Below are 25,325 nucleotides of genomic sequence, written 5' to 3'. Positions count from 1 at the left end.
TGTCGGCAAAAGTAGGTACTTGATTAATCCATTATCCAACTACATTGATTTCTACATATACAAAAGGCTCTACTACTAATACATCATGGTCAGCATCTGACGTAACAAGTGAAATTTTATGTTATTAGACAGGGACCGTCGAGGGCAGAAAGAAGACAGGACACTGTCTACCAAACTTTTTCCTCTCAAAATCCACCGGATACAAACTGCAAATGACATGTTAGGACTTGTCGAGAAAAGTGCTTGAACCAAAAAGAATCACTTCCATAGCTTTACAAGCTTGTCATGACTAGCCGAAGCAACCAAACCCGTTACATTTGACACTGACAAGGAAGCGACCAATCCTTCATGAGCAGACAGAGTCATGGTTTTGTTTTGTGCCATGTTCCATAGTTCCAAAGACTGTCGAAACACCAATTGCACAAGTCAGCAAACAGGTTATGCAGCATTAATTTATGTGAAGATATAGCTAGAGTATATGGAAAAGCTTGATAAAAAGAACATGAGCAAGAAGTCACTGTTGCTCACACCCGGCCTGGAAATCCAGAGCAGCTTTGACGCATTTCAACACACTTGAGTCAACTCAGTCCACCATAAGATACGTCGCATGTGGGGGGCATGTCGATATTTATAATCTCATATCGAGTATCTATAGCCTCACATAAAAACATAATTTATGAGGCCTCTACGAATTGAAAAGATTCATTACTGTAGTGGTAATCAGCTTGAAGGATGTCCAAAAACTACCTCCAATTTTCACTAGTATAAAAGCTTTTTTCCCTTTTTTTTCTGTGTTTTATAACAAAAGTCTTTATTTTCTTACAGGCCCACTTTGTAACCAATTGGCAATGAGTGGAGAAGCCCTGGGAATTATATCTTGTCACGTGAGGTTTTAGATGCCTATACCTTATATCAGATTATAAATCTCAACACGCCCCGTCATGTGGAGTATCATTATGTTTTGAGTTAATAATATCTAGGGGCATTTTTTTTATAATAAGGTTAAGCATATGGAATTTGCTTGTAGTGGAATGGGAATGAGGGAACTTTTTCACATTCTCAGCTACAACTAAACATAAAAACCTCAAAAACAATTTGGAGCAGTCTGCGTATGGCCACTGAAAGGAAAACTGAGAACATAATTAACTGTTGAGATATATATAAGTTCTAGTGTGTGGTTTGGTCCCACATTGAGTAGGTAGTAGTGTTAGAATGTGTTCACTCCTTATTTAAAGAGAGTGAGTCCCTATGTAATGGTATCTATGCATAATAATATTTTTGCTTTATAGAATTCCACTTGGTATCAGAGCCAAAGGGCTCAGACCTAAGTTTCACATTTCTACTTGGTATCAGATCCAAGACAAAAATGAAGTGATGCAGCTTATGTGATTTATGTCATTCTCTAAAGATACAGCTATGTCGAACGTTAGGAAGGAAAATATGAATATTTTCTGGTCATAAGTTTCATACAAAGAACTATAACACATGATCTGTTGGATAGTGACGCAAAAGTGATGCAGCTTATGTGATTTATGTCATTCTCTAAAGATACAGCTATGTCGAACGTTAGGAAGGAAAATATGAATATTTTCTGGTCATAAGTTTCATACAAAGAACTATAACACATGATCTGTTGGATAGTGACGCAGAAGTGATGCAGCTTATGTGATTTATGTCATTCTCTAAAGATACAGCTATGTCGAACGTTAGGAAGGAAAATATGAATATTTTTTAGTCATAAGTTTCATACAAAGAACTATAACACATGTCTGTTGGATAGTGACGCAGATGTAACTTGCCTGGTAGCATCCAATGACCAGCAACGAAGGATAAGAGGGATGGAAAACACAAGAGTGAAACTTGTTGCCATTACAACTCAACTCATGAACACACTCCCCTTCATTGCCAGATCCAAGTGTCCAGACTCTCACGCAATCCTCACTCACAGATGCCACAAACTCGCCAGAGGGATTCCAACACACAGAATGTATGGGTTTGGTATGTCCCTACATTTGAACACCAAATACATAAACATTAGCTGCCATTATTCAACAAAATATTGAAGGAAAAAAGGGAAAATGCACAAATGTGAGACCAAAATAAAAGGTACACACTAAACTGATAGAGTTAAAATCTATTTAATAAGATAGGGAATTTTTTGGCACTAGAAGACAATAATAATAAACAAAGGATAGGGAATATTCAGGCACTAGAAGACAAAATAATAAACAAAGGACAGTCCAGATCAAATATAGCACCATCTAATGCCCGATAAGCTTTTTTAATTTCTCGAGATAAGTGTTTGTAGTGTTAAGTTCTGTGAGATTTCAAGTAGCTTGATCGCTGAAATTTCAACATGTTGGTCAACAGTTCGAGTCTGGCTATTGGCAACTTCAGTGTTTTTTTTTTTAAAGTTGCAACTACAATTAAATTAAAAAACTGCCCGAAAAGAAAAAAGTTATTGCCACCGGGGGTTTCAAACTTGAGCCCTTGAACTATTGTATGGACACTCCAGTAGCAAATTCTATTTCTTTATGTATTACAATTTATTCTAGGATTGTGGAGTCCCTTTAAGCTACATGAAACAAAAGTGAAAATCGTAAACAACATTTCTCAACGCAATTCATTCTTGAAAATTGAAACCAAAGCAAAACCGTGCCGAAGGCGCGCCGATGAGTACCTTAAAGGTATGGGGCATTATCTAGTTTAAAATAATAAATAAATAAAAGAAAAAAAAGAAAAAAAAAACATCACAGGTCACAACTACGAATTGGCGACTCATTGTCAGATATGTTTGGAGCTAAATAGAAACAACACAATCACAATTGGGTTATATAACTGGAAGGCATAGGCATTACCGTTTCTGTGATCAATTATGCAAATTATAGTACCAAAACTGAAGATAGAAATTCAAGAATAATCATTGGAATCAAGTTCAGAGATAAAGAACACTTTAGAAAGTCCTAGCAGTCAACACTATGATTTGAAGTTTTGAACTACTTGACTTCACATGAATGTGCCACTAAAAGAATAAAAGCTGAATCAAAATTGTTATTTCTACGCAGGCTCCTAATACTTGATATCCCAGACAATGTGAACAACTCGTGTTATTTGTCCTAAAGGCTTTACTGATCTCCTTTACCAACACCCATGGCCAATGACCCTTTCAAAGTATAATAACTGTTAAAGCACTACAATGATGTTAGACGCAATATAACTGCCACGAGATGTGCGCAGGAGACATCCTCACAAGGTCCAGGGTTTTCTTTTGGCTATTTCTATGGGTGCACTCTGTTTCTACAGGTGGACTAGACCAACAAAACTGTTAAGACATCCCATGCAGGACAAAACAACCCAAAACAAAACAAATTGTTGTCTTCTTGATTAAGATATGCTATCTCACCTAACATAAAATGAATATATATATATATATATATATATATATATATATATAAGACACAAACAAGTGAATAACTAAGAACCAACCTGCAACGAATGGCAGCAAACTTGGGTTTCGACATCAAGTATAGAAACAACATTCCCAGCAGCAGCGGCAAGATATCTTCCAAGACGGGGTTGAAATCTCATCTGGGTTGCACCACCCTGCATTTATCGAAGTAAATAACGTAAGTAACAAATTATTAATATACCAAAAGTAAAAGAAGGGTCATTTACACCATTCATTTACAACTCCAAAGAGAAATTCCACGGCCCTATACCTTGAAGACTCTTGCGCAGCTTCCATTGTTGATACTCCAATACCGTATCTCACTGTCCCCATCACATGAGCAGATTAGATCCTCTTTGATCGGGTGGAAGTCTAGTGACACAACAGAGGTAGAGTGTCCTGTAAAGGTACGAAGAGAATAGCCAGACTGCACAAAAGAATCATCCATCAGCTCATGTGTACATTGTACAGATCACTAACAGCGTCGCTGAGGTTCGTAAAGTTCATGTTCCAAGCTTAGTTCAGGTAAGAAGGAACTTAAAATTGTTTCTTTTTATTTAAACTACGTAAGATCTAGACTTAGCAGCAGATCAAAGTTGAACAGAATCAAAACACACCGGCATTACCATACAAAATAATTCTATTATATCAAGAGTCAGTAGCCAGAGTCGTTCTATAATAAGATGCATCACCACGGAGTGTGGTCAACTCATTTTATATAGAAGCGCACTGTAGTTTTCTAGGTCAACTTAGTTCAAGGAGTTGATAGAGATCTCTTCAGAGTTCTTTCCTTTTTTTTTTGTGGGATAATTTGAGAGGTTTTTGTTCCTGTGTTGTCAAGCGGAGTCCAGGCTTTCGGATAATACTACTTTGTGTATTTCCTCTTATCAAAAAACACTGTCCATCTTGTGCAGTCGTGCTATATTTGTATCCAATTAACTAATAACTTTCACCCACCCATCAAAAATAAGGATAATGTCGTAAAAGGGACTCAATTAAACATTTGTATAGCAAACACAAGATTAACACGTCGAACCTTTTTGCTCTTTCAGATAAGCAATTAGCATATCACCAATAACCGACATCATAATAAAAGGGTATCCTAGCAATTCCTTGCATAATGTGTCAAACTCACAAACCTACAATGTTATACCCTCCTTTGCTTTCTTATTTTCCTTTCTTTATCTTATTGATGATGGTAGAGCAAGTGGAATGGAAACATGATCAATGATCAAATGGCTTATATAACAAAGTAACAAACCTTAACTTTGTAGACCTATCAGTTTCACTAATTTTATGTATGCATTGTGGCAAACAACCCAAACCCTACAGTACATATCCTTCTTTTAGAGTGTAATCTTTTCTCAACTCCAAATATTTTAAAAAAGAACAAAATATCAATTTTAGTAGTCATGTTTAGCAAGATATCTTCCAAAATGACCTAATAGGCATAAATTCTTACTGATCACAATGATATTATGGAACTTGCTTTCCAACCACAATATCATTTCAGTCCCACAGGATAACATCTGGCCAGGAAAACCCATAATGTTGAAAGCAGCAAATATGTAGGAAGTATTGTCATTCTGGTACCATACTATACTAAGGTTTAGGTCCAGCTGCATAATAATGCTTAGCTTATCAGTTATAGGAAGCTGCAACAAATGCTTGTAACAATATGTTTTTCAAATTATTAAAAAAAGAAGAGAATCCATCATAAAGAAGAACTAGGTTATCGAGATTAATAATGAAAGAGAAGAGCATATTCCACTAACATTGTCAACATCCCAAACTCTAACGGTTTTATCGAATGAAGAGGTAGCCAGCCTTGGCATGCTTGGACTGAAACGAACATCAGTAATCAGCTGGGAATGTTCTTCTAGTGTTGTTTTCGGTTTCAACGAATCTGTGTGCCACAGTACAGCCTGCATGGCAAAATAAACAAGATAATATCTCTATTATTCTTAGAAACAAAAATATACCGTCTAAAAGCAGCATCAAATCCTCTTGTGACATGTGACAAGTTTTGTCTACTGACTACATTTCTTAGAAGTGTCTACTGTCTTCAGTTCTTAAAAGTGCTACAAGGTATAGTGAAGTATAAAACTTCTGCGGCCTCAGCCCTCACCTTTTTATCATGCCCACCGCTGGCAAGAAGTTTCCCATCTGAAGAGAAGTGACAGCAGACAACTTTACTTGTACTTGCTCGAATAAAACCAACCTCGGTAAATGTGAACCCTGACATCAAAGAAAAGTGTAGTAACCTCAGTGAAAAATAAATTGTGAATAAGACAGGACAGACATACACCCATAAACAATTCCGCTGCATTTAATGCACCATTTTCCCTACTAGACTCCTCTGCATATAATGCCAACAAATAAAATAATAACCAGCCGCACCTTTACTGACATCCATAGGGTCATTATTATCTTGAGACAAGTATGAATCAACATTATCATCATCCACAAGTCCCATATCTGCCTGCAACTCAAGATCCTTATCATCCCACTGCCAAAACAGACCACCACTGAGGATGTGCACAAGAGAGTATTATGAAATTGTTCTCAAGAACTAGAAACAAATACAGGATACAGCTCTACTCACTGGATGATTTGAAGGTGATGTTAGTGTTCCAGTTACGTCAGAATTATAAATAAAAGCCTTTGAGGAGCTAGCACCGGGTGGTAAAGTAGGCATTGAGATCACATCTCCTGGCGTATGTGTCGAGGGTGTAGAAGGTGCCGAACTTGGGGAAGGTCCAGCTGTGTTTGCAGTTCCTGAACTGTTGGCAGGGCCTGAAGATGACACAGGCTGCTTCCTCTTTCGCCCGCCCTGATTTTTTTGAAGCCTTAAATGCATTTAGATTTAAACTAGGCACCTAAAATAAAAAGGAGGAATATGCACGATAATAGGAGGGGTGGGGGGTAAGCAAAGAGGCATAAAGAAGGTCATATGAGTACACAATGCAGCATATGACAATCTTGTAACCTCAGCAAACAACCTGGTCATTTCCTCGAAAGGAGTTTGACAAGCTACCATCCGCTGTGATGCTTCCCGCACCTCCCGCTTTGTCCTGGTGGAGGTTGTGGTTTGAACCTTGTGATTGCTGACTTGAAAGTGCATGCTGTTGAAGCTGCTGAGGCAGTTGATTGCCAGTCTGTTGTTGTTGCTGCTGTAACTGAGCTATTTTCTACTACATATAAACAACGATTGTATAAGTAATAGGAAGGCCTCAAGATGACATTATTTCAAGTAACTTCTGACCACAGAGAGAATAAAATGGTTGGCAGGGAGAGTGAACCTTAAATAGCATCAAATCAGCCTCGCCACGAGGCAAAACAGGGGATGGAGCTTGCATTGGCGATCCCACGTTTGGAACTAAATCACCAATTGAATTCATCTGGGCATCCTTCACAAGACCCATATTCCGATTGTTAAGAATCATTCTCAATCTTCTATTCTCAACATCACTGGCAGATGGAGAGCTTAAGTTCTGTTGTGCCTGAAGTAGAAGTTGTTGTTGCTGCTGTGGAGTCAGCAGAGGGAGTTGATGAAATGGTGATGGGGACTGTATAAATGGCGAAGGTGACCGAAGCTCACTAAGTCCCTATCAAGCAAAAATAAAAAAAAAAATAGTACACTAGCAGATAAATATGAAACAGCAACAATAGATCAAGTATCACTCCATTAAATCCAAGCTGGGTGGTTTTCTTCATATAGTTTTTTTATTTTTTTTCCTTTCCGAACTAAGTCCTAATTGGAAACAATTTTGCCTAAATTGAAACAATGTAATTTAAGGAAATACAGAAATAGAAATAACCTAATCATTCATATAACAGAATCACAGTATCAGTTTTAACTTGAAATAGTCTCTTTTTTATAGGTTCTGCCTATTGTCAAGGGCCAAAATGCTACTACCAATGGTGAAGATTAAGTTTTACAAAAATACCCTAGGAACCTCCCACATTGATCACCCCTGTAACTGGAATTTGGGATAGGACGGTTCAAGAAGATCAAGATCCATGAAAGCATGTTTTCTTTTGTTCTCATTTCAATTTCAAATAAATCCCCTTTTAACTTTCATTAAAATAACATCCAAGTCCATTCACATAGTTTCAAGATCCGAGATGCTTAGAATTTGCTTATTAATTAAATTTATTAGCCACAAAATGCCCAATTTATTTCCATTAGAAGAACATCGCCTCCAAATTGAGATAAAAAATTAATTGTAAGGAAGGTTTCAATTGATCACGCATTTAGAGAGAAGTAAATGATCTAATTGAATCAATTCGATTTATTGAAACCATGTTACTGACTCATAAATGGGTTGCACATTAAAACTTCAAAGAATTCTGGATACTTTGGTTTCTAGTTTGCTCCATGGCAAGAGTCGGCAAGAGGAAAGCAGTAAGGAGGACGAAGACCCTCATTACTGATTTTTTTCCTAAGCATCTATTTGTATAACGGTATTTAGTAGAAGCCGCGGGCTATTTTTGTCAGACTGGCATTTTGGCCCTTGGCAATAGGCGGGCATTTTATATTAACAAACTTAAATTGCTAAATGAAAAAATTCGCCATATCCCATACCGTCAAGTGGACCTAGGCAAGGCATACCTTCCAAACAAAATTTGTAATACAGTAGGGGTGACAGTATAAGAAATTCCCAGAGCAAAAACAAAAATGTAACATATCAACACGTAACTCCAGAGACTTACTGTGAGTGGCCAACCTTTCAAAGTCAGATTGTTACCGCCTTGATTTGATCCTAAAACAACATGACCTTTGTCATTAGCATAAAATGTTCCCATGTAGACCATAAAAAACCAGGTAGTTAAATTACAACTATATGTGATGCAATTCAAGTTCGGAAATTTATTAAAGCAACTGAAAATCAATTCTTGATCTTGCACTACCCTAGTTTGCACATCCAACTGGATTAAAGCCATGTTCGCGAAGGAACACACACCCTTTAAAAATTTGAGACCCATAAATATGTCGGCAAATTCTGACAAGTATTTATTCAAATAACTGTGTCTCTAAATGTGTAATTTGGTTATGATACAAGCAAGTACACAGCCGGATGGAAAGCTTGCTTGTACTTCTCATAGAGGTTACCCACTTCAAAGTGTAACTGTCTAGATCAGCTCCCTGAAGGCTAGAAGTTGTAACTTTATCTGAAGTCATCCAATGATATTGAATGGTTTTATTAATATGTGTTGGGAGTTCGGTAGCAGTGGCGGCAGCATGTGTCGGTGGAGGCAAATGATCTTCTAGACTTCTTTAGCTGTAATACTAACTTGGAAATGATAGAAAGAATAAATGATCGGTTGTCTTGTATGAGAGACCAACCCTTTCTATATTAAGCCCACAGGTGGAATTAGAAAAGTTCCCTCCAGCTATTACATCATGTGCTACTAAAAACATATTATTATAAAGAAACAACACTCAATCCTAATGTTTGTACTCCTCAAGCCCGGTTTTCTGGAGTTCCACTCTCACTAAGTGATGAGAAATTGAAGGGAAAATAGGCCCTAACCCGCCATTGTTTGTACCACTTTTGTACTTCTTCCCCAAAGTTTCAAACATCGCAATTAGCCCCCCACTCCGTGTCGGAAAACCAATTAAAAAAAAAGAGTAGGATGAAATGTCCCTATTAGTACAAAGATCTAAAGCTTGAAAGAAGAAAAAGGAAAATAAAATATATAATAATCATATACAAACAAGACCATCCGCTTAAAACATAAAAGACTCCCATCTATACAAAAAATGCTCGAAAGGTATATCTTGAGTCTCCTCGTGCACCTCAGACCAGAAAATAAGAGGCCTTTAATGGACATTATGATGTCCTCCATAGTGTTCACCTCACTGCTAAAGTGTCTTTAATTCCTTTCCAACCACTCCCCACATAATCGTGAAGGGTATCATACTCCAAATGTGTCCACCCTTTTGTGAGTGTACTCTCAAGTTCCATGAGTCAAGTATCTCCTTCATCGAACCCAAACATACCCATTGAACACTCGACAAACAAATAAAGGTACTCCATATACTCCAATAGAAAGGACAACAGGACATGGTGCACAGACTCACCACGATTCAAACATAAGGGACAGATAGTTAATAAAAAAAATTAAAAAGCCTCCTTGACAAATGTCTTCCTAAGGTTATCCAAAGTAATGATGTACTCTAAAAAAACACACAAAAGAAACAAACCAAATTTTGGAAGGAACTTTGCAACCTCCAATAATTAAAGCAATAAAATTTGGAATGAGTCTTGGACACGGAGGGAGAATGACAGACCAAAGCCAAAAGTAAAAGAATTTAGTAGTGAATCTCTGAGTCAGAAACATTGATATTTTTTAAAATACCAACTCTAACCCCTTCCCACCCATTGGCCTTTCCTCTTTTTCTCATCATCACTTCAGATCTCACCACTGCCACCAAAATTAACAACCCACGGCTTCCAAAATCACTTCCTATCCCATCAAAGCAATGTGGAAAAAAATTATCTGGAAAGAAAAACAATTTCTTCTCTTCACCAATATAAATGGGTGCATAGAAGAATAAATGAAGTTCTTTTGCAATTCACAACAATCCAACACGAAAATGAGAACTCCATTCTAGAAATCACAAAAAATTCTCAACCACTAGCACTGGAAGTTTCTCATGAAGCTATACCAAAATATAATTCAACAAGTTCTTCGTCAAAACCAGGTCTTCAACTCAAATGGGTATTCCTCTATGGTTACTACTTACTAGTTATAGAGACTGTGAAGGTCAGATTGTATTTGAATTGTTAATCGGTATGTATGACATGTAAGAGCATTACCAATAGGTCGTGTAAATTTACCCAGCCACCTAGGCTTCCCAATGGTGTGTAAAATGTGCAAAAACAAGTGGTGTTGGCTTCCTATTGGTTTAAAATAATGAAAATGCAAAACTTATGGAGTCCCATTTTTGTAGTGGGTAGTTAGAACTAATTGAGTTTTAAAATGTGTAAAACTATGTTCATTTTTAAACAATCATTTAAACATTTTTAAGTTAAAAGTCATTTTACACAATCCCATTAGCAGAGGTTTTTTTGTAATTGTGTAAATTTTCACTAAAAGTGTTTTACACATTCCCATTAGTGATGCTCTACGGCATTGGGTATGTTAAGAGAAGCAATAGATGATTTTTGTTACTAAAGGAGTTGATTTTGTGCCAAGCATTCAACAGTGATTCATAGTTTAGATTGCCTCCATTCCATTGATTATGTTTTCCTTTTTCTTCACCTTTTACCCAATTTCTGAAAATTGTCCTGGTTCCGATCGAAAGATAAAAGGCATGGGGCTAGGGGGGCATTTGGCATTGCTTAAAATCAGTTTTATGGTGTTTTAAACGCAGATATTTTATCGCAATATTGTTTGGCAATTTAAATAAAACGATTGTTAAGAGTTCTAGGAGGACATCACCATAGAATATTTTAGGCATTTTCTATTATTGTAAACACTGATTTTCAAATATATATCAAAGTGTTACAAGGCCAAAACTCAATAAGGCCGTATCCTCTTTCTCTCCAAACTTCTACTCCATTAACATAGATACAATTTCACTAAGATAAGTAGAATTCAATAAAGCGGAAATATGATTATGTTTAGATACCATTACATAGGGACTTACACTTAAACAAGGAGTGAACGCATACTTAGACTACTACCTACTCAATGTGGGACTAAACCACATACTAGAACTTATATATATCTCAACACTGCCCCTCAAGCCGAAATATACAGACTCTGTATATTTTAGGCTTGCAATTACAATGACAGCCCCAAAGAAGTACTCCCCCTTGAGCAATTACAAAGATAATAGTAAGATAGATTCTCCATCTCCAAGCTCCAACCGTAAACGAAATCTATGAACGAGCACTCGTAAAAACAACAACAAAGGCTCTGGGCACTTATGCCTCAGCAGCTCCAACAATAAAGGCTCCGGGCACTTGGGCATCGGCAGCTCCACCAACAAATGCTCCTCAACTAGAGGTAGCTTGAGAACCAAGGCAATGCTCAAAGAAAAAGCTTGACCAACACGACGTAAATTGGGGCTGAGCTGGATCCAAGAATCAATAACAAAGACCAATCATAGTATCAGAGGTGATGTATCCAAGTAAATCATGAACAACTTGGGGAGATGCAAGCAAACCAACTAGAGAGAACTTCATCCAAAAAACTAACTTCTGAGCACATAACAACTCGCATCCATGAGTGTCTCATACCACAATACCTCCAACATCACTTGCAAAAGCAAATACTTACAATACTTCCCCTCAAATCCAAAGGCATATCCTAGAATGAACTCCTTTCTAAGCATCTTGTCACGGACAGATAATAACAGTATAAAAAAACAACGAGTACCTCAACAAGAGGTAATAAAGGTCAGTGAAACACCTGAGTACTTGGCACCATGCGGCAAAAAAGATAATCAAACCCTGAAAAACTGAGCCATCAAAAGACAGCAGCATACCAGAAGCTACTCAACAAGAGAGCAAAAAACAAAGCCGGTGAAACACCATAGAACACAGCACTACGACATAAAAGGGAGTCAAACTCTTTAAAGCTGAACCATCCGTCAACAAACATGCTTACCAACCAAACAATAGAGAGTCAAATACCATCTTCAAGCATCAAGTAACAACCACAACAAACCACAAACACTAGCACCCAACGACACACAAATAGACTCAGGCACACTCGCCTCGGGCGCACAATAAGCCACTAGTATCATAACTAGGACAAGGCCGATAGCATCACTTACCACGGCATAAAAATGTTCCTCAATTTGAAGAACCACAAATGGTGCATAGAGAACGCGGTGGAGTTGAGGCTTGATCAAAAGATATGAGACATGTTAGTAACTACAACTTATTGAATAACCAATCAGTTACGAGCACACTGTCACTTCAAATCAATATCACTAGTAGTAGAACACCGGTCAAATACCAATGATGGGGAGCATCGACGAACACAAAACCAACTCAAATAATCCACTACCAACAAAAGAAATATTTTCCAGCATGAACTTCCTGAACTTTTGCTCCACTCTTAAGAAATTTCTTGAAACAATAACCATTACTTACGCTCTTTGCATTCACTATTTAGGCACAAAACAATAACCCACCAACAAGAAACAAACATGGGCCACACAATTAAGTCAACGTAGCACCCATCTCGTGTGAACATTAAATAAACATAAAACCTCATTGACTTCTAATCATTAAGACTTAACAAAGATTTGCCGGTCCAACACTCCAACGCCCAGTTTACCTCTTTTGGTGTATCATCAGCAAGCATAAAATTCTTTTCAAACAAGAAGAGGAAGTTCGAAAACATACCAAGAAAATCCAAAAAACCAGGGAAGCCAATATCACTCATAATTAACAGATAAGTCGACCAACAAAGCAATTCGTCTTTCTTCTCATTAATGCCGAACATAAAATATTCCCAAAAATTCAACAAGCTTTAATTAATATCAATTTAGACACATCAAAAAACAGCCACCTTCTTTCTGTATGTGTTTACAGTACAGCAGACCAGAACAGCATATTGGCACATAGTTGCTACCTCTCCTGCTACTTTACCGGAGAACACTTTTCTGACTTAGCAACTAGAGAATGTAGTTTAGATTAAAAAGTTCACCCTTTGCCGGAATATGCCCGCTATGTGACTGGTCACCGGAGGGGAACATTGTAAACAACATAAGCACAAAAAGTAGCGTGATAAGACATTGAGAGCGCAACAACGGGTAGCACCACAGAAAGCATGATAGCCATATGTACACTAAGAGAAAAAGGAAACCCTAATAGGGATTTGAAAAGAGGATTACCTTTTGTAGGAAAAGCCGCACAAAATCAGAAAATAACAAGAACATGGAAAAAGAATGAAAATTTATATGATAAAACTCCAACTACCAACCGGTCACTGGTCGCCGGATTTGTTGGCGCTGGTCGCTCGAAAACGTGTGAACCTTGCTCTGATACCAAGTAGAATTCAATAAAGCGGAAATATGATTATGCTTAGATACCATTACCTAAGGACTTACACTCCTTAAATAAGGAGTGAACACATACTTAGACTACTACCTACTCAATGTGGGACTAAACTATATACTAGAACTTCTATATATCTCAACAAGATAAATAAAAAAGTAAAATGCAGATAAAAAGTAGACAAGTCAAAGAACCATTTTGATGCTTTTTTCTATCCACTTTTTGAAATTTTAGATAAAGCACTTTTTTAAGTAATCTATTCAAACGAACTTAAGTACTTTTAAAAAATAGTTTTTATAATCTGTATTTTCAAATCTGCATTGTTTTATAATTAAGCAACGCCAAATGGGCCAAGCTGTTGCAGCTTTACGTGAGGTGTTGATTTTGGTGGTGGAGGAGGTGAGAAGAATAAGCTAGAGAATCAGGCTTATATCAATATCAAAATTCATTAAAGCAATGAAGGCTCCCCGGGAGCAATCAAACACCACTTCCTTAACTTCCTCCATAATCCTATATGTAGCCTTCTCCTTTGCTTTCAAAAATCCTCTGATTTTATTCCTTAGCACACACACTATTGCCTTTGGGAAATGATCCACAATTCACTTAGCTCTAGGACTTCACCGAATAAGTGTTGTCCTTGTTCCATTTCCACACTCTACTATCCTCCTCCTCATGCACCACCCCATGCTTGATATATACATTCCAAAAAATCAGCATAAACATTGTCCTCCCAATCTTTCAAATTTTCCTCAACACCAAATCCCAAGCAACTCCATTTACCTATCTACTCACAACATCCTAAGTGGTCTCTCTCCTATCTATACATCATGCCAAAAGAAGACAGCAGCTCCTCTTCTAGGTTGAAATCTTACAACTTTCTTAAAATGATCCCATCCACTAGTTATGCCTCTCCATAAAATAATTCCATAAGGACACCATAGAATTTTTGGTTTCCACATACTCTTTTCCTATCCATATTTATCTACAATTACCTTACTCCAAAGATGTTCTTTCTCCTGCGCATACCTCCACAACCATTTTGACAAAAGTGTTTCATTCATGTCTTCAAAATATTTGCATTCCAAAACCCCCTCCTCGGTAAGATAAAATCTCTCACATTTTTTTGTATTTTTCCTTTTCTCCTGGGTACTACCCCGCACAAACCTTCTAAACATCATATCAAGTTGGTTAAGTACACCTTTGGGTATAGGAAAAAGAGGTAATATTTAGGAATTTGGCTTACGGTTGGCTTACGGTTGAATCTAGCAAGGTTATTCTCCGTCCTTTACATAAAAGTATTGCCTTCCACCCCGCTAACTTACTAGAAACCCTCTCAAGTACTTTGGTTCATATTTCATTGACTTACTTTTAGACCCCAACAGTACTCCATACACTTTATATTTGGGATAAATTAATCTTCAACCCATAAGCCATCTCAAACCAAAGTAACAAAGGTTTGCAGTGTTGATGCCTCCAAAAGAAACATGGTGTCATCTGCAAATTGTAAGTGTGAAATTGCCAAAGCATCTTCACCTTGGTGCAACCTTGAATCCATAAAAACCATTTCCTCGACCAACATAGTAGTCATCTTGTGCTTTTAAAAAGCCTTTTGGATACCCATTTATAAGAATTGAGAAGCGAGCATTTGAGATGCACACCCGCATCCACCTTCTCCATGTACCTCAAAAACCCATTCTTTCCATCACATAATCAAGAAAACACCACAAGACGTGATCAAAAGATTTCATCATGTCCACTTTCACCACTACACCCCATTCCCTTTTTTGAGCTTAGAGTCGATAATCTCATTGGCTATGAGACAACAATCTTAAGTTTGCCTTCCTTTGTTAGCAATGCGAAATACTGGAATACATGGATCCCAATAAAAGCTAATCGGTCTAAAATCCACGATCTCCTCCGCCACATCTACCTTTGGAATAATATTGACAAAAGTATTATTTAGCCCTCGATCTCTCTCTTTAAAATTCATTAACCAACTTCAAAACATCTCTTATACAAAATCCAAACATTTCTTGAAAATCGGAGCCTGGTGCTTTATCTCCAACGAAAACCTTTAAGATTAGCCCCATCCAATTTAGGTCTCCACTTCTGCGGTTCACCCTAGCGCTTCTCATAGATCCCACAATGTATGAAGCAATCGCATCTTGCTCTTCTACTAAGACCACATCCACCTTCAATTTGACAATAAAATTAACCCGACTTCTAGCATTAGCAAGTCTACGAAAGTACTTACATTATTTCCCCCTCCTCTGTTGTCCACTTTCTTCTTCTCCATTAATAAGCTTATTTAGACCCCCAAAAAGATCCTTCCATCCTATTCCTGTTGTGTCTTCCTATAAGCACATTTTGACGCCTCTCCCCTTGCTCGAAGAAGGAATCACGAGTAGCTCCCAGTACCTACAAAATCAGTTGCATTGTAACTTCAACACCATTACCAATTGACAGAACCTCCTTCATTGAGGTGCAGAACCCACAACCATGTCTTTTCTGATACATCCATCACCTTCTCAACCAATCATGCTGCTCCTTCACGTTCTGGAAACCCTTGTTCCATATGCTCCCTCTCTTTTCAGGTACGGAAATCAAGCTACTGCTCCTGATTCCAGTCCACCTTAGATCAGACTCCTTTTTCTCGTTTTTTTTTATCTTCATTGGCTGAAGTCCGTTTTATCTGCAAATTTCTTGACTGGATTCTAACTAAAAAAAAATTATGTTTCTAATCCCACTGTTTTTTTATATGAAGATTTGTGAAAGAAGGCTGGCCGTACTCTATTTTCTATCCAAACATTCTTCTTCATTGCCGATATAATTTTACTCTACTAAGAAACTAGCAGCTCTTACAGATATGTTTCAAAGGCAGCATAAAAGGAAAACTTGAGATTGAATAGAAACCACATATCTAGAATATTAACAGTTAATACCAGGAACTCCAATCAACGAACCATCAGGGCCAGCAGCTCTGGGATTCAATAGGGGATTCATCTTGCCTTTTATGTCCTGTCATGTTATTCCAGTTATTATGGCACATTATACAAAGAAAAAAATATAAATCACTCCACATTGACCACCCACACCTGCGAAGACCCTGCAAGTTGCTGGCTCCGAGCTTGCACTTGCTGGAGAGCCCCAGACATACCACCAGCTGTCCCATGCAATATTTGCCTACAAAGGAGCACAATCGTCATCAACTAATCATGCACAGCAGTAGAAGGCCCCAAATGATGCATGCACAACAGAAACACATAATATTGATGAAGTTAATAATACTATAAGTAATACCCAGAAGATTGGCTGGTTACTGCCGCGGACTTCAACACAGAAGCGTGGTTTGGATCCAAAAGCTGACCGACATTGTCACGGAATCTTTGCTGTAACAAGAAGTTCTGGGAACAGTTAAAGAAAGCATCATATTATGACATACGGAAAAGAGAATTCTCTCTTAAATAACCACCAATAAAAGACTAAATACCTTCATAGCTGTGTCATCCAAAGGATCTCTTTGATGTGGCAACTTCAGTTCTTCTTCATACCTCTTTGCTGCCAAGGCATTTGCAGTACTAGGATTCTGTCTCTGAAGAGGGTCACTGCTCACAAGCCCATTTGCAGTCCCATTAATAAGATGAGCACCCTCTCTGCGTTGTTGCTCTTGTTGTTGTTGCTGCTGCTGTGCATGTCTTTGCAGTAATAGCTGATGCATCTGCATATGTTGCGGTTGCTGCTGTTGTGGTTGCTGCTGCTGCTGTTCTCGTGCTTTAATTTGTTGAGTCTGGTAATATAAGCATCCATATTCAGTAATCTCACAAGTATACTCTTCGAGATATGCTACTTCAACAGAATAGAAAACAAAATTTGATTTTGTGGAATGTAAAGGGATTTAATGACTTCATCAGTTACATTACAGATACTATAGTCTTCTCAACACAACCTCTTTCGGATAAGCAGTAACTTACTCAGGAAGGGAGAAAACAAGTGTGGGAAAGGAGGGACTCGCATATACAATGAAAAATAGATAAAAACAGCAAGATGCACTCCACCACGACAAAATCACATTAATAGGGACAAGATTACACCCATTGCAACCCTACACCTACGAAAATAAATAAAACCTATTCCTAAAATCCTTTCTTCTAGCACTCAATGCTTCTTGAAGATAGCATTACAGGAAGTCTGTAAGACCTAAGCAGCTGCAGTTTGCAGGAGCTAAAACCCAGATCTCAGCAAACAATTGGCTTCATCAGCACTCAGCCAACCAGAAAAAGTCACCAAAGGAGACCTTACCTGAGATGGTTTGGGCAGTGGTCCCTATGGAGCTCATCATCCTTCTCTAGACTTCACAGTAAAAGGGGAAGCCAGCAATCAATAATGATACTATTCATTTTGGCGAAGGATGGATTGGATGGGAAGTGAACAGTGAAGGGTTCCAGGGACAAACATAAAGTTGACACTAAACAACCTCATGATCGTCAGTGCACTTACAAAAATTTACATTAGGCTAATGGTTTGAAGATATTAAATACTCATAAATAATAGATGTAATCTTAGATAAAACTTGATAACTATGTCGGCTCCCAATACACACGTACACATGTCGATGTTACTTGGGCAAGAAGTTTCCATTAAGTGTCCTATGTTGTATCATGTTGATACAAATGCCATGCCGAGGCACACCAATCTAATGCAACAGAAGCAGTAAACCAACAACAAGTGTAGTGGAAGCATGTAACCAACAAAACAACCAATCTCCAAACCACAAGCAGTAAATAATAATATAAACTACTTATCAAGGCAATCAACCACAAGAAGAAAAAAGAAGACCAATAATTTAATGTGGTCTAGTAATGCCTACGTCCACCAACAAAAGGAGAATAAATTACCAATAGAGAGAACAAATTACAAACACCAACAACCAAAAATCCCACCAACACCAACAAATGGAACTCATAGGTTCTCTCCCACATAATTCTCCTCGCAACAATTTCGGCTCTCACCAATTTTGTACAATTTTAATTTTGGCTCTCCTCACTTGCTTACAAATTTCCAAGTCTAATGGGGTATTTATAGATCCCCAAGTTCACAATGGGTTTCCTAAAGGAATTAGGAAACTCTTTTCAAAACCATGATGATTGGTTCACCTTTCTAATTCCAATTCCGTATCGACAAAGAACTGGTCGGTGGGTTTCCAATTAGAATTTGGAAACAATTCCAATTCAACGCCATACACGCCTATATACCAACAATTCTCCACCTCGGTGAAGATTACTGCAACAAATCTGAGGTGACCAACCGAACAACCAATCAGAGAACGCCAAACAACGACTAATCAATGTCCCAAAAGAGCAACAAAGATGCGCCACATAGTGGCTACCTACATACCCAACCAAGGGATCAAGCCATCGTAGTTCTTCCAACTTCAGCAATGCCCCCAACCAATTTCAACAATATGGGGTTTAAACTACCAAATACCATCTCCACTTTCAAACATGAGTCAACTAAATAAGTTCCGATACCATGTCTCGGATTATGAGATGTTCCAATTTCTCATTCTCATTCGTTAGCTACATACCCATCCAAACTTTTGTCACAAAGAGCGACATCAGTCTCCATCTTTTGGGATCTCTCCCACATCCGATTCAAAATGCCTAAATGAAATAGTCCTTTGTTCCTCTTACCAAAGCCACGATATTTCCTCTTGGTAGAGTTTGCAACAACCATACATGGAGAACAACCTCCACTTGAACCAATCACACTTCCAATTGAAGTACAAATTCTTTCGCCGTGTACCTTTCATTACCACAAGCACACCTCTAACCACCTCTAGAGTTCCATCAAACAAAACAATTTTTAAATCACGAGACTCGAAAAGCACCCAATGAGATGAGATTATTCTTCAAATGTAATTTATATCGAATATCAACCAATTCTCTAACTGTTCCATCAAACACATTCAACCTGATAGTTCCCATCCCACGTGTTATGCAATGCAGGTACAACCTTTACCTAATAGAAAATTGGGTGAACTAGTGTTACCCCCCTACTAGATGAGCCAATTAGGATCCCCCCTAGATGGGAAATTAGAGTCTCCCCCCTAAATACACACAAAAAAATTTTGGTCAACCCACTTTGACTTTTTTTTTGTGTGTATTTAGGGGGAGACCCTAATTTCCCATCTAGTGGGGGAGAAATCCTAATTGGCTCATCTAGTGGGGGGGTAATACTAGTTAACCCTAGAAAATTTCCACCATCTAGCTCCTTAAAGCTAGTAAACAAATTCCTATTGGGGCGCATATGTTGAGAACGAGAGTCCATGATCCACTCAGTTGTAGAGCTACCAACTACGAAAGCAGTAACAATCAAAGACAAATTTTCAACCAAGTTGTCATCTTCACAACAACGTGCACGGTTCAATTTTTTCTTCAATATGAGACTTCTATTTTTCTAACAACGATAATAAGCAAATTCAATTTTTCAGAGTTCTTCCACTTCTCAACTTACATCGAGAATCAACTAATCTACCAATTTTGAATAGAGCAAGTCATCCACGTTATTTCCAATCTCTTGAACATATCCTTTGTTAAGGTTTCCAAAGCGACAAAATATTTCTAATCATCTCAAAGACAATACCGGACAATTTCACAAGTTTTCATATTCAACATCTCCCAAACAGCAGTTTTCATCTCTTGGATTATTGTTAAAACTCGAGCATAATCCAAACTATTTACAGCCATCAAATCAATTACCAAGCTTTTCCACATTTTAAAGTCGACATTTCCATTGAAACTTTCAATATCAACAACAACATTAGGAGTCTAACCAAAAAAACTTTACATATTAATCATATTCTCAATTTTCATAACACCTAGAAAGTACTACCAATATTCAAACAACAATTGAAATTCAAAAATAGATTTCTTTCAATAGAAAAACCCTAGATCGGATTTCCAATCAAAACTTCCACCACAAACCACTAAATATCAAGGAAACTCTAGTTAGAACCCGGAGCTCCGATACCAAATGTTGTGCCCAAAACACTATAGAGGCACACCAACTCAATGCAACGGAAGCGATGAACCAACCACAAATGTAGTGGAAGCTTGTCGCCAACAATATCGGCGTATGAAATCAAAAAACAACCAAACTCCTAACCAAAAATAATAAATAATAATATAAACTATTTACCATTACCAAGGCAATCAGCCACAAGAAGAAGAAAAAAATACAACCAAGATTTTAACAAGCAATGCCTACATCCACCAAGAAAAAGAGAATCATTTACCAATAGAGAGAACAAATTACACATACCAACAACCAAAAATCCCAATGGAACTCACAAATTTTCTCTCACAAAATTTTCCTCAACGATTTTGGCTCTCAACAATAATGTACAATTTTGGCTCTCCTCTCTTGCTTACAAATTTTCAAGTCTTATTGGGTATTTATAGATCTCAAGTTCGCAATGGGTTTCCTAAAAGAATTAGGAAAACCGTGATGAACGGATTCACCCGACAAAGAAGTGGGCGATGGCTTTCCAATTTGTATTTGGAAACTATTTCAATTCAATGCCCTACATGCCCATATACCCAGAACGGATACGTTGGGATAGTGAAATATCCAGGTAGCACAGGAACCCACTAAAGTGCGCCTCCATCGACTTGACATAATATAATTGGATTTCCTAATCTATAATTTCACGGACTATAAACACTCTAACAGGCGTTTGCCTATGCCAAACAAACACTCCTTCGGAGTTGAATTTAATTCTAGAAAATGCTTCTAAATTCTCCAATCCTTGACATCAAGGCTTTAACTATGAACCTTTATACACCACAAACAAGGGTGACTAAAAACAATGGGTGGGTTGTAACACTTATATCTCTTTTATCGAATCTTGGAATTGCTACATCCTTCGGGATGATGGGGTTTAGTTAAAATTGCCACATGACCGAAAGGTTTTACAACCTTTGATCATCTCTAAATAAGTTGCCTATTACTTTTGCTATTTATAAGACTTTTTTATGTTGAGTTTAATTAGTGTTTTTAAGTGTTTTATGCTATTTCTATTTTTCGGGTATTTTTTTCATTACAAATTTAATGTTTTTCTATTTTGATTTTTTATTATAATTGTTTTTAGACAAGGTCTCTATTTTGAAAATTGTCTTAGCTTAGGCTATTAGTCATAGTTAGAGTTGATGATTAATAAAGTCAGTGAGTTTAGAGAAGGGTTTTCTCTACGTTAATTCTTCTATGAGCGTTCGTGCTCCTCGTGAGGAACAAGGTTGTCGAACCCAAAAATCAGCGTAGGCTTAGAAATTAGGTTGCAAATTCATATCTTTGGACATACGTGTTCATCACAAAGATGCCCCACTCCATACTTGAGAAATAAGACCTCTTCCTCGGTTTATTAAAGCATCTCTAACTGTCCTCCCCAATATGTCAGAAGCAATCCATCCAAAGTGGATGGGGAAGTCTTAATTTCTTACCCCTAATAGAGAGAGATCAGATGAGGGGAGACAACAAAAGAAAAACAACCGCTAGCAAGATTATGTTGTCGCTAATCACTAACTGATTAGCGATAAGCTTCCCATAAATGACCACTTAGTTAGAAATTTTCCTGCTTGCATCATTACTGCAACTATTTGGCCCTCGGTTTCTATCTCCGGCTTATTTCCTAATTATAAGAAATTTTCTTGAAGTTCGGATGTTTTTCTAGGGAAGACTGTTGGAGGGGCAGAGTTACCATGCTAGATGATTTTGTCAGCACAAAGGAAGTTCACTACTCCTCAAGGTTGCAATTTCCTTTTTCTTTTTTGGGACTACCTTCAAGAATTTCAACCTTCCTCATCCATTGCACCTATAAGGTTCCTTTCAGATACTTCAGAGATGATGCAAAAACCGTATCCACTCAAGAGCATCTCAGACTCACAAGGTACATATGTACAGACGTTCATGCTTCAGGAAAAGAACTCAAATCCGGAAGATTTGGCTCGTCATAAACTGTCACCCTAGAGGGCTACAAATATACAATTGTAGGTTCCAAACTTCGATGAAATACAGTTCTGAGCATCAAAATAGACGTTTGTCAGAAAATTCAAAAGATCTTCATTACTTCCAAGTATGGAGAAAACTTCGTAGCAGAAACATGCGGGATAATTCCAGTCCTACTTTCAAGAAAGCAAATACCACCCTTCTGACCACCCAACCAACTACAGTATAACAACTACGAATCGAAGAGTAAGAAGCAATCTAAGCACAAGAAACATGTGTAGGATAAAAATAAGAATCACATCCTAAGTTAAAACTGAAAACAATAAGTATACCTCGTCTAAACACAGCAAGAAACTAAACTTCAACGAATAAAGAAAAGCAGATAGTAATAAACAGTTTACAATCCTACCTCAATGTATGATGCAGCAACTTCAGAATGCTTTTCATTTGTTCTAGCAATAAAAATGTCCCAAAATACAGACCACCATTCAAAGAGAAAACCACCCGGCGCATCAATAGCTGGAGACCAATTGAAACAAAATATTCAAAAAAGCAATTAGCACCTGAGTAAAACGTATCCCTAAACTCAGAGATAACATCTAAAATGCGATAAAAATTCCTACCAACGGGGTCGGAAGACACTTTCCCTTCAGCTTGAAATGCCTTTGCTGAAGCTTGTAAATTCCTTTTCACCAAGTAATCATAAATATACACATCCAACCTGTTTCACATCATATCTTATTCATAAAAATCAAAACTTTCATCGAGACAAAAATGCACAATACAGAATAACAGAAAAATTGTAACAGAGAAGCTCATTAGTATCAGCTATTCACAATTTCCTTAAAACTAAGTCCCAAAACTGGAAAACCAATATAAATATTCAAATTTAGTAAAAACAAACACTTACATTTTATCAGCTTCCCAGTTAGTTTGAGACATTGTAACCTCTTATACCAGCTGTACCCAGAATGTAAGACAACTCTCTCTCTCTCTTTCTCTCTTCTTTTCAGTTAAGATTCTAACAACATAACTTATAATGTTTTCAGTAGAATAAAAAACAAAGATTCTAAAATTTAAGATTCTCAAAACTTCCCAAGAGAGAGAAAAAAAGAGGGACTACACTCTAGCGTAAGCAAGAAGAGAAACAAAGCTTTCTGGTTCTGCTTAAAGTAAAATATATATTCTTTTAAGGAAAACAAATATATTAAAAAAAAACACTTTTTATGTAGTAAAAATAAAAAAGTGAAGAAGAAAGATAGATTTTACCTGCAAAAACTGCAGACTTTAAAAAACTTTAATTAATTATTCTGACTGTTCTTTTAAGTACGACCTATGGTTGGAGTGATGAGGCGTTGCAGAAGATATAATTATTGCTAAGCTGAGTTATTTTACCGAAAAGGCCCTCCTTTTTTTGAAGTTACTTTTCCTAGTTTTGCAATGAAATGACAAAAAATACCGCCAGAGGGTAGAAGAATATGACGTATTTATGTAAATTTTGGTATAAGGGTATTGTCGTCATTTGAACTGATTGTTACATCCGATATTCAGATGAGTTGCTGTTTGGTTGTTGAAGTTCAGATTTTGCACTCTCAGTAGTTGGAATCTAATCTAACTGCTACTCAGTCCACATTACCATGTAGGCAGGGCTGGCAGGCTATATACTACTCACTGGGCTTTTGATATTTTCCAGCGCAATAATTACATTTTTTTTAACTTTTCTGTCTTCAATATTTTGATATGTTATGTTTAGAACCTGTGTTGCACGGACACTCTGCGGATCCTGAAGGGCGATTGGGTTATATCTCAAAAAAAATAAAACACTGAAGCAACCAAAAATATGAAAATTAATTAATATTTATAATTTTATTTAATATAAATTAAATATTAAAAAACTAAATTAAATATATCAATATTCATAAATTCAAAACTATTAAAAATAAATAGCCACAAAATTAAGTTTAATATTTCTTAATTAAACTTTAAAAACATATCATAAGTCTTAACAAAACAAAAAAATAAAAAAATTGAATTTTTAATATTATTTTTTATTTTTTTAGGTCAAAATCCGCGTCCTGACTATGTTGACCGCATCCTGACTGCGTCTTAACCCGCGTCCGATTTAGTTGACTGCGTCCTGACCATGTTGACCGCGTCCGACGTGCGTCCGTGTCCGACACGGACACGGCCTATTAGGAGGTGTGTCCATGCTTTAGAGTTTAGAACGTACCGGTGACAGATATACGGATTGTAAATCGCTTGTAGAACTAGTATAGTGTGCGGAGATAATTCTTTGATATGAGTAGAAGAGTCTCATTGTACCAAATGATTAAATTAGAGAAAGATAGAGATTGATTTGAGAGAATATTTACTTGATTATTTTCTATAAATATTGCAATGGTTTTTTATAAAGATTACAAATTCCTAAAATAGAAACTAAAATATCAAAGATCTAATATCAATACAAATACAAACGGTGCGAATATAACGAATAGTACTCGAGGCGCGGGCGCACTCGAGAGTGTGCTTGAAGAGAGCGCAGGCGCGCTCGAGAGTGTGACTTGCGAATCAACTTCTAATACTCCCCCTCAAATTAGAGAGTGAATGTCAAGAACTCCCAATTTGCAAATTAATCTAAAAAAGGTGTCCTTGCCGAGAGGTTTAGTGAAGGCATCAGCCACCTGATCTGAGGATGGAACGAACGTAGGTGATAGTAATTTGGTCTGTATCTTGTCGCGTAAAAAATGACAGTCCAATTCGATGTGCTTCGTTCGTTCATGAAAAACTGTATTTTGAGAGAGATTAAAGGCAGCCTGATTGTCGCAGAAAATGTCCATCGGAGAAGGATA

General features: G+C 37.2%; 1 protein-coding gene across 4 annotated transcripts; it reads right to left on the bottom strand.

Annotated features, from left to right (window-relative positions):
- LOC147510752 (transcriptional corepressor LEUNIG-like) lies at positions 1-23,885 on the bottom strand. Of its 4 annotated transcripts, none has more exons than XM_086602603.1 (18): positions 23,746-23,885; positions 23,100-23,197; positions 22,886-22,995; positions 16,964-17,260; positions 16,774-16,862; positions 16,569-16,656; positions 16,416-16,491; positions 8,165-8,214; positions 6,751-7,056; positions 6,451-6,639; positions 6,054-6,281; positions 5,849-5,957; positions 5,577-5,686; positions 5,224-5,373; positions 3,720-3,875; positions 3,487-3,603; positions 1,800-2,006; positions 1-402 (listed from the first exon to the last, which is right to left on the bottom strand). In XM_086602603.1, the coding sequence occupies exons 4-18, from the start codon at positions 17,195-17,197 to the stop codon at positions 259-261; spliced, it is 2,253 nt and encodes a 750-aa protein (XP_086458729.1). In that variant the 5' UTR covers positions 17,198-17,260; positions 22,886-22,995; positions 23,100-23,197; positions 23,746-23,885; the 3' UTR covers positions 1-258. The 4 variants fall into 4 exon arrangements, with proteins under 4 accessions (XP_086458729.1, XP_086458728.1, XP_086458727.1 ...); XM_086602602.1 differs by having other exon boundaries at positions 16,774-16,877; positions 23,746-23,790; XM_086602601.1 differs by lacking the exon at positions 23,746-23,885 and adding an exon at positions 23,387-23,708.
- Between the last annotated feature and the right edge of the window lie 1,440 nt (positions 23,886-25,325).

The sequence above is a fragment of the Coptis chinensis genome, chromosome 3 (genome assembly GCF_015680905.1).
Source record: "Coptis chinensis isolate HL-2020 chromosome 3, ASM1568090v1, whole genome shotgun sequence".
NCBI classification, from domain to species: domain Eukaryota; kingdom Viridiplantae; phylum Streptophyta; class Magnoliopsida; order Ranunculales; family Ranunculaceae; genus Coptis; species Coptis chinensis.
This window is presented reverse-complemented; position numbering and strand designations above follow the sequence as displayed.

Bases quoted from the DNA above. Each gene is read 5' to 3' on its own strand.
- LOC147510752 (XM_086602600.1), bottom strand. From the start codon at position 23,418: ATGTCTCAAACTAACTGGGAAGCTGATAAAAT. The intron at 16,878-16,963 runs GTATTTAGTCTT...AACTGTTCCCAG, and splicing joins TGGATGACACAGCTATGAAG to AACTTCTTGTTACAGCAAAG. The intron at 7,057-8,164 runs GTAAGTCTCTGG...TTTGCTTGATAG, and splicing joins TGAAAGGTTGGCCACTCACA to GGACTTAGTGAGCTTCGGTC.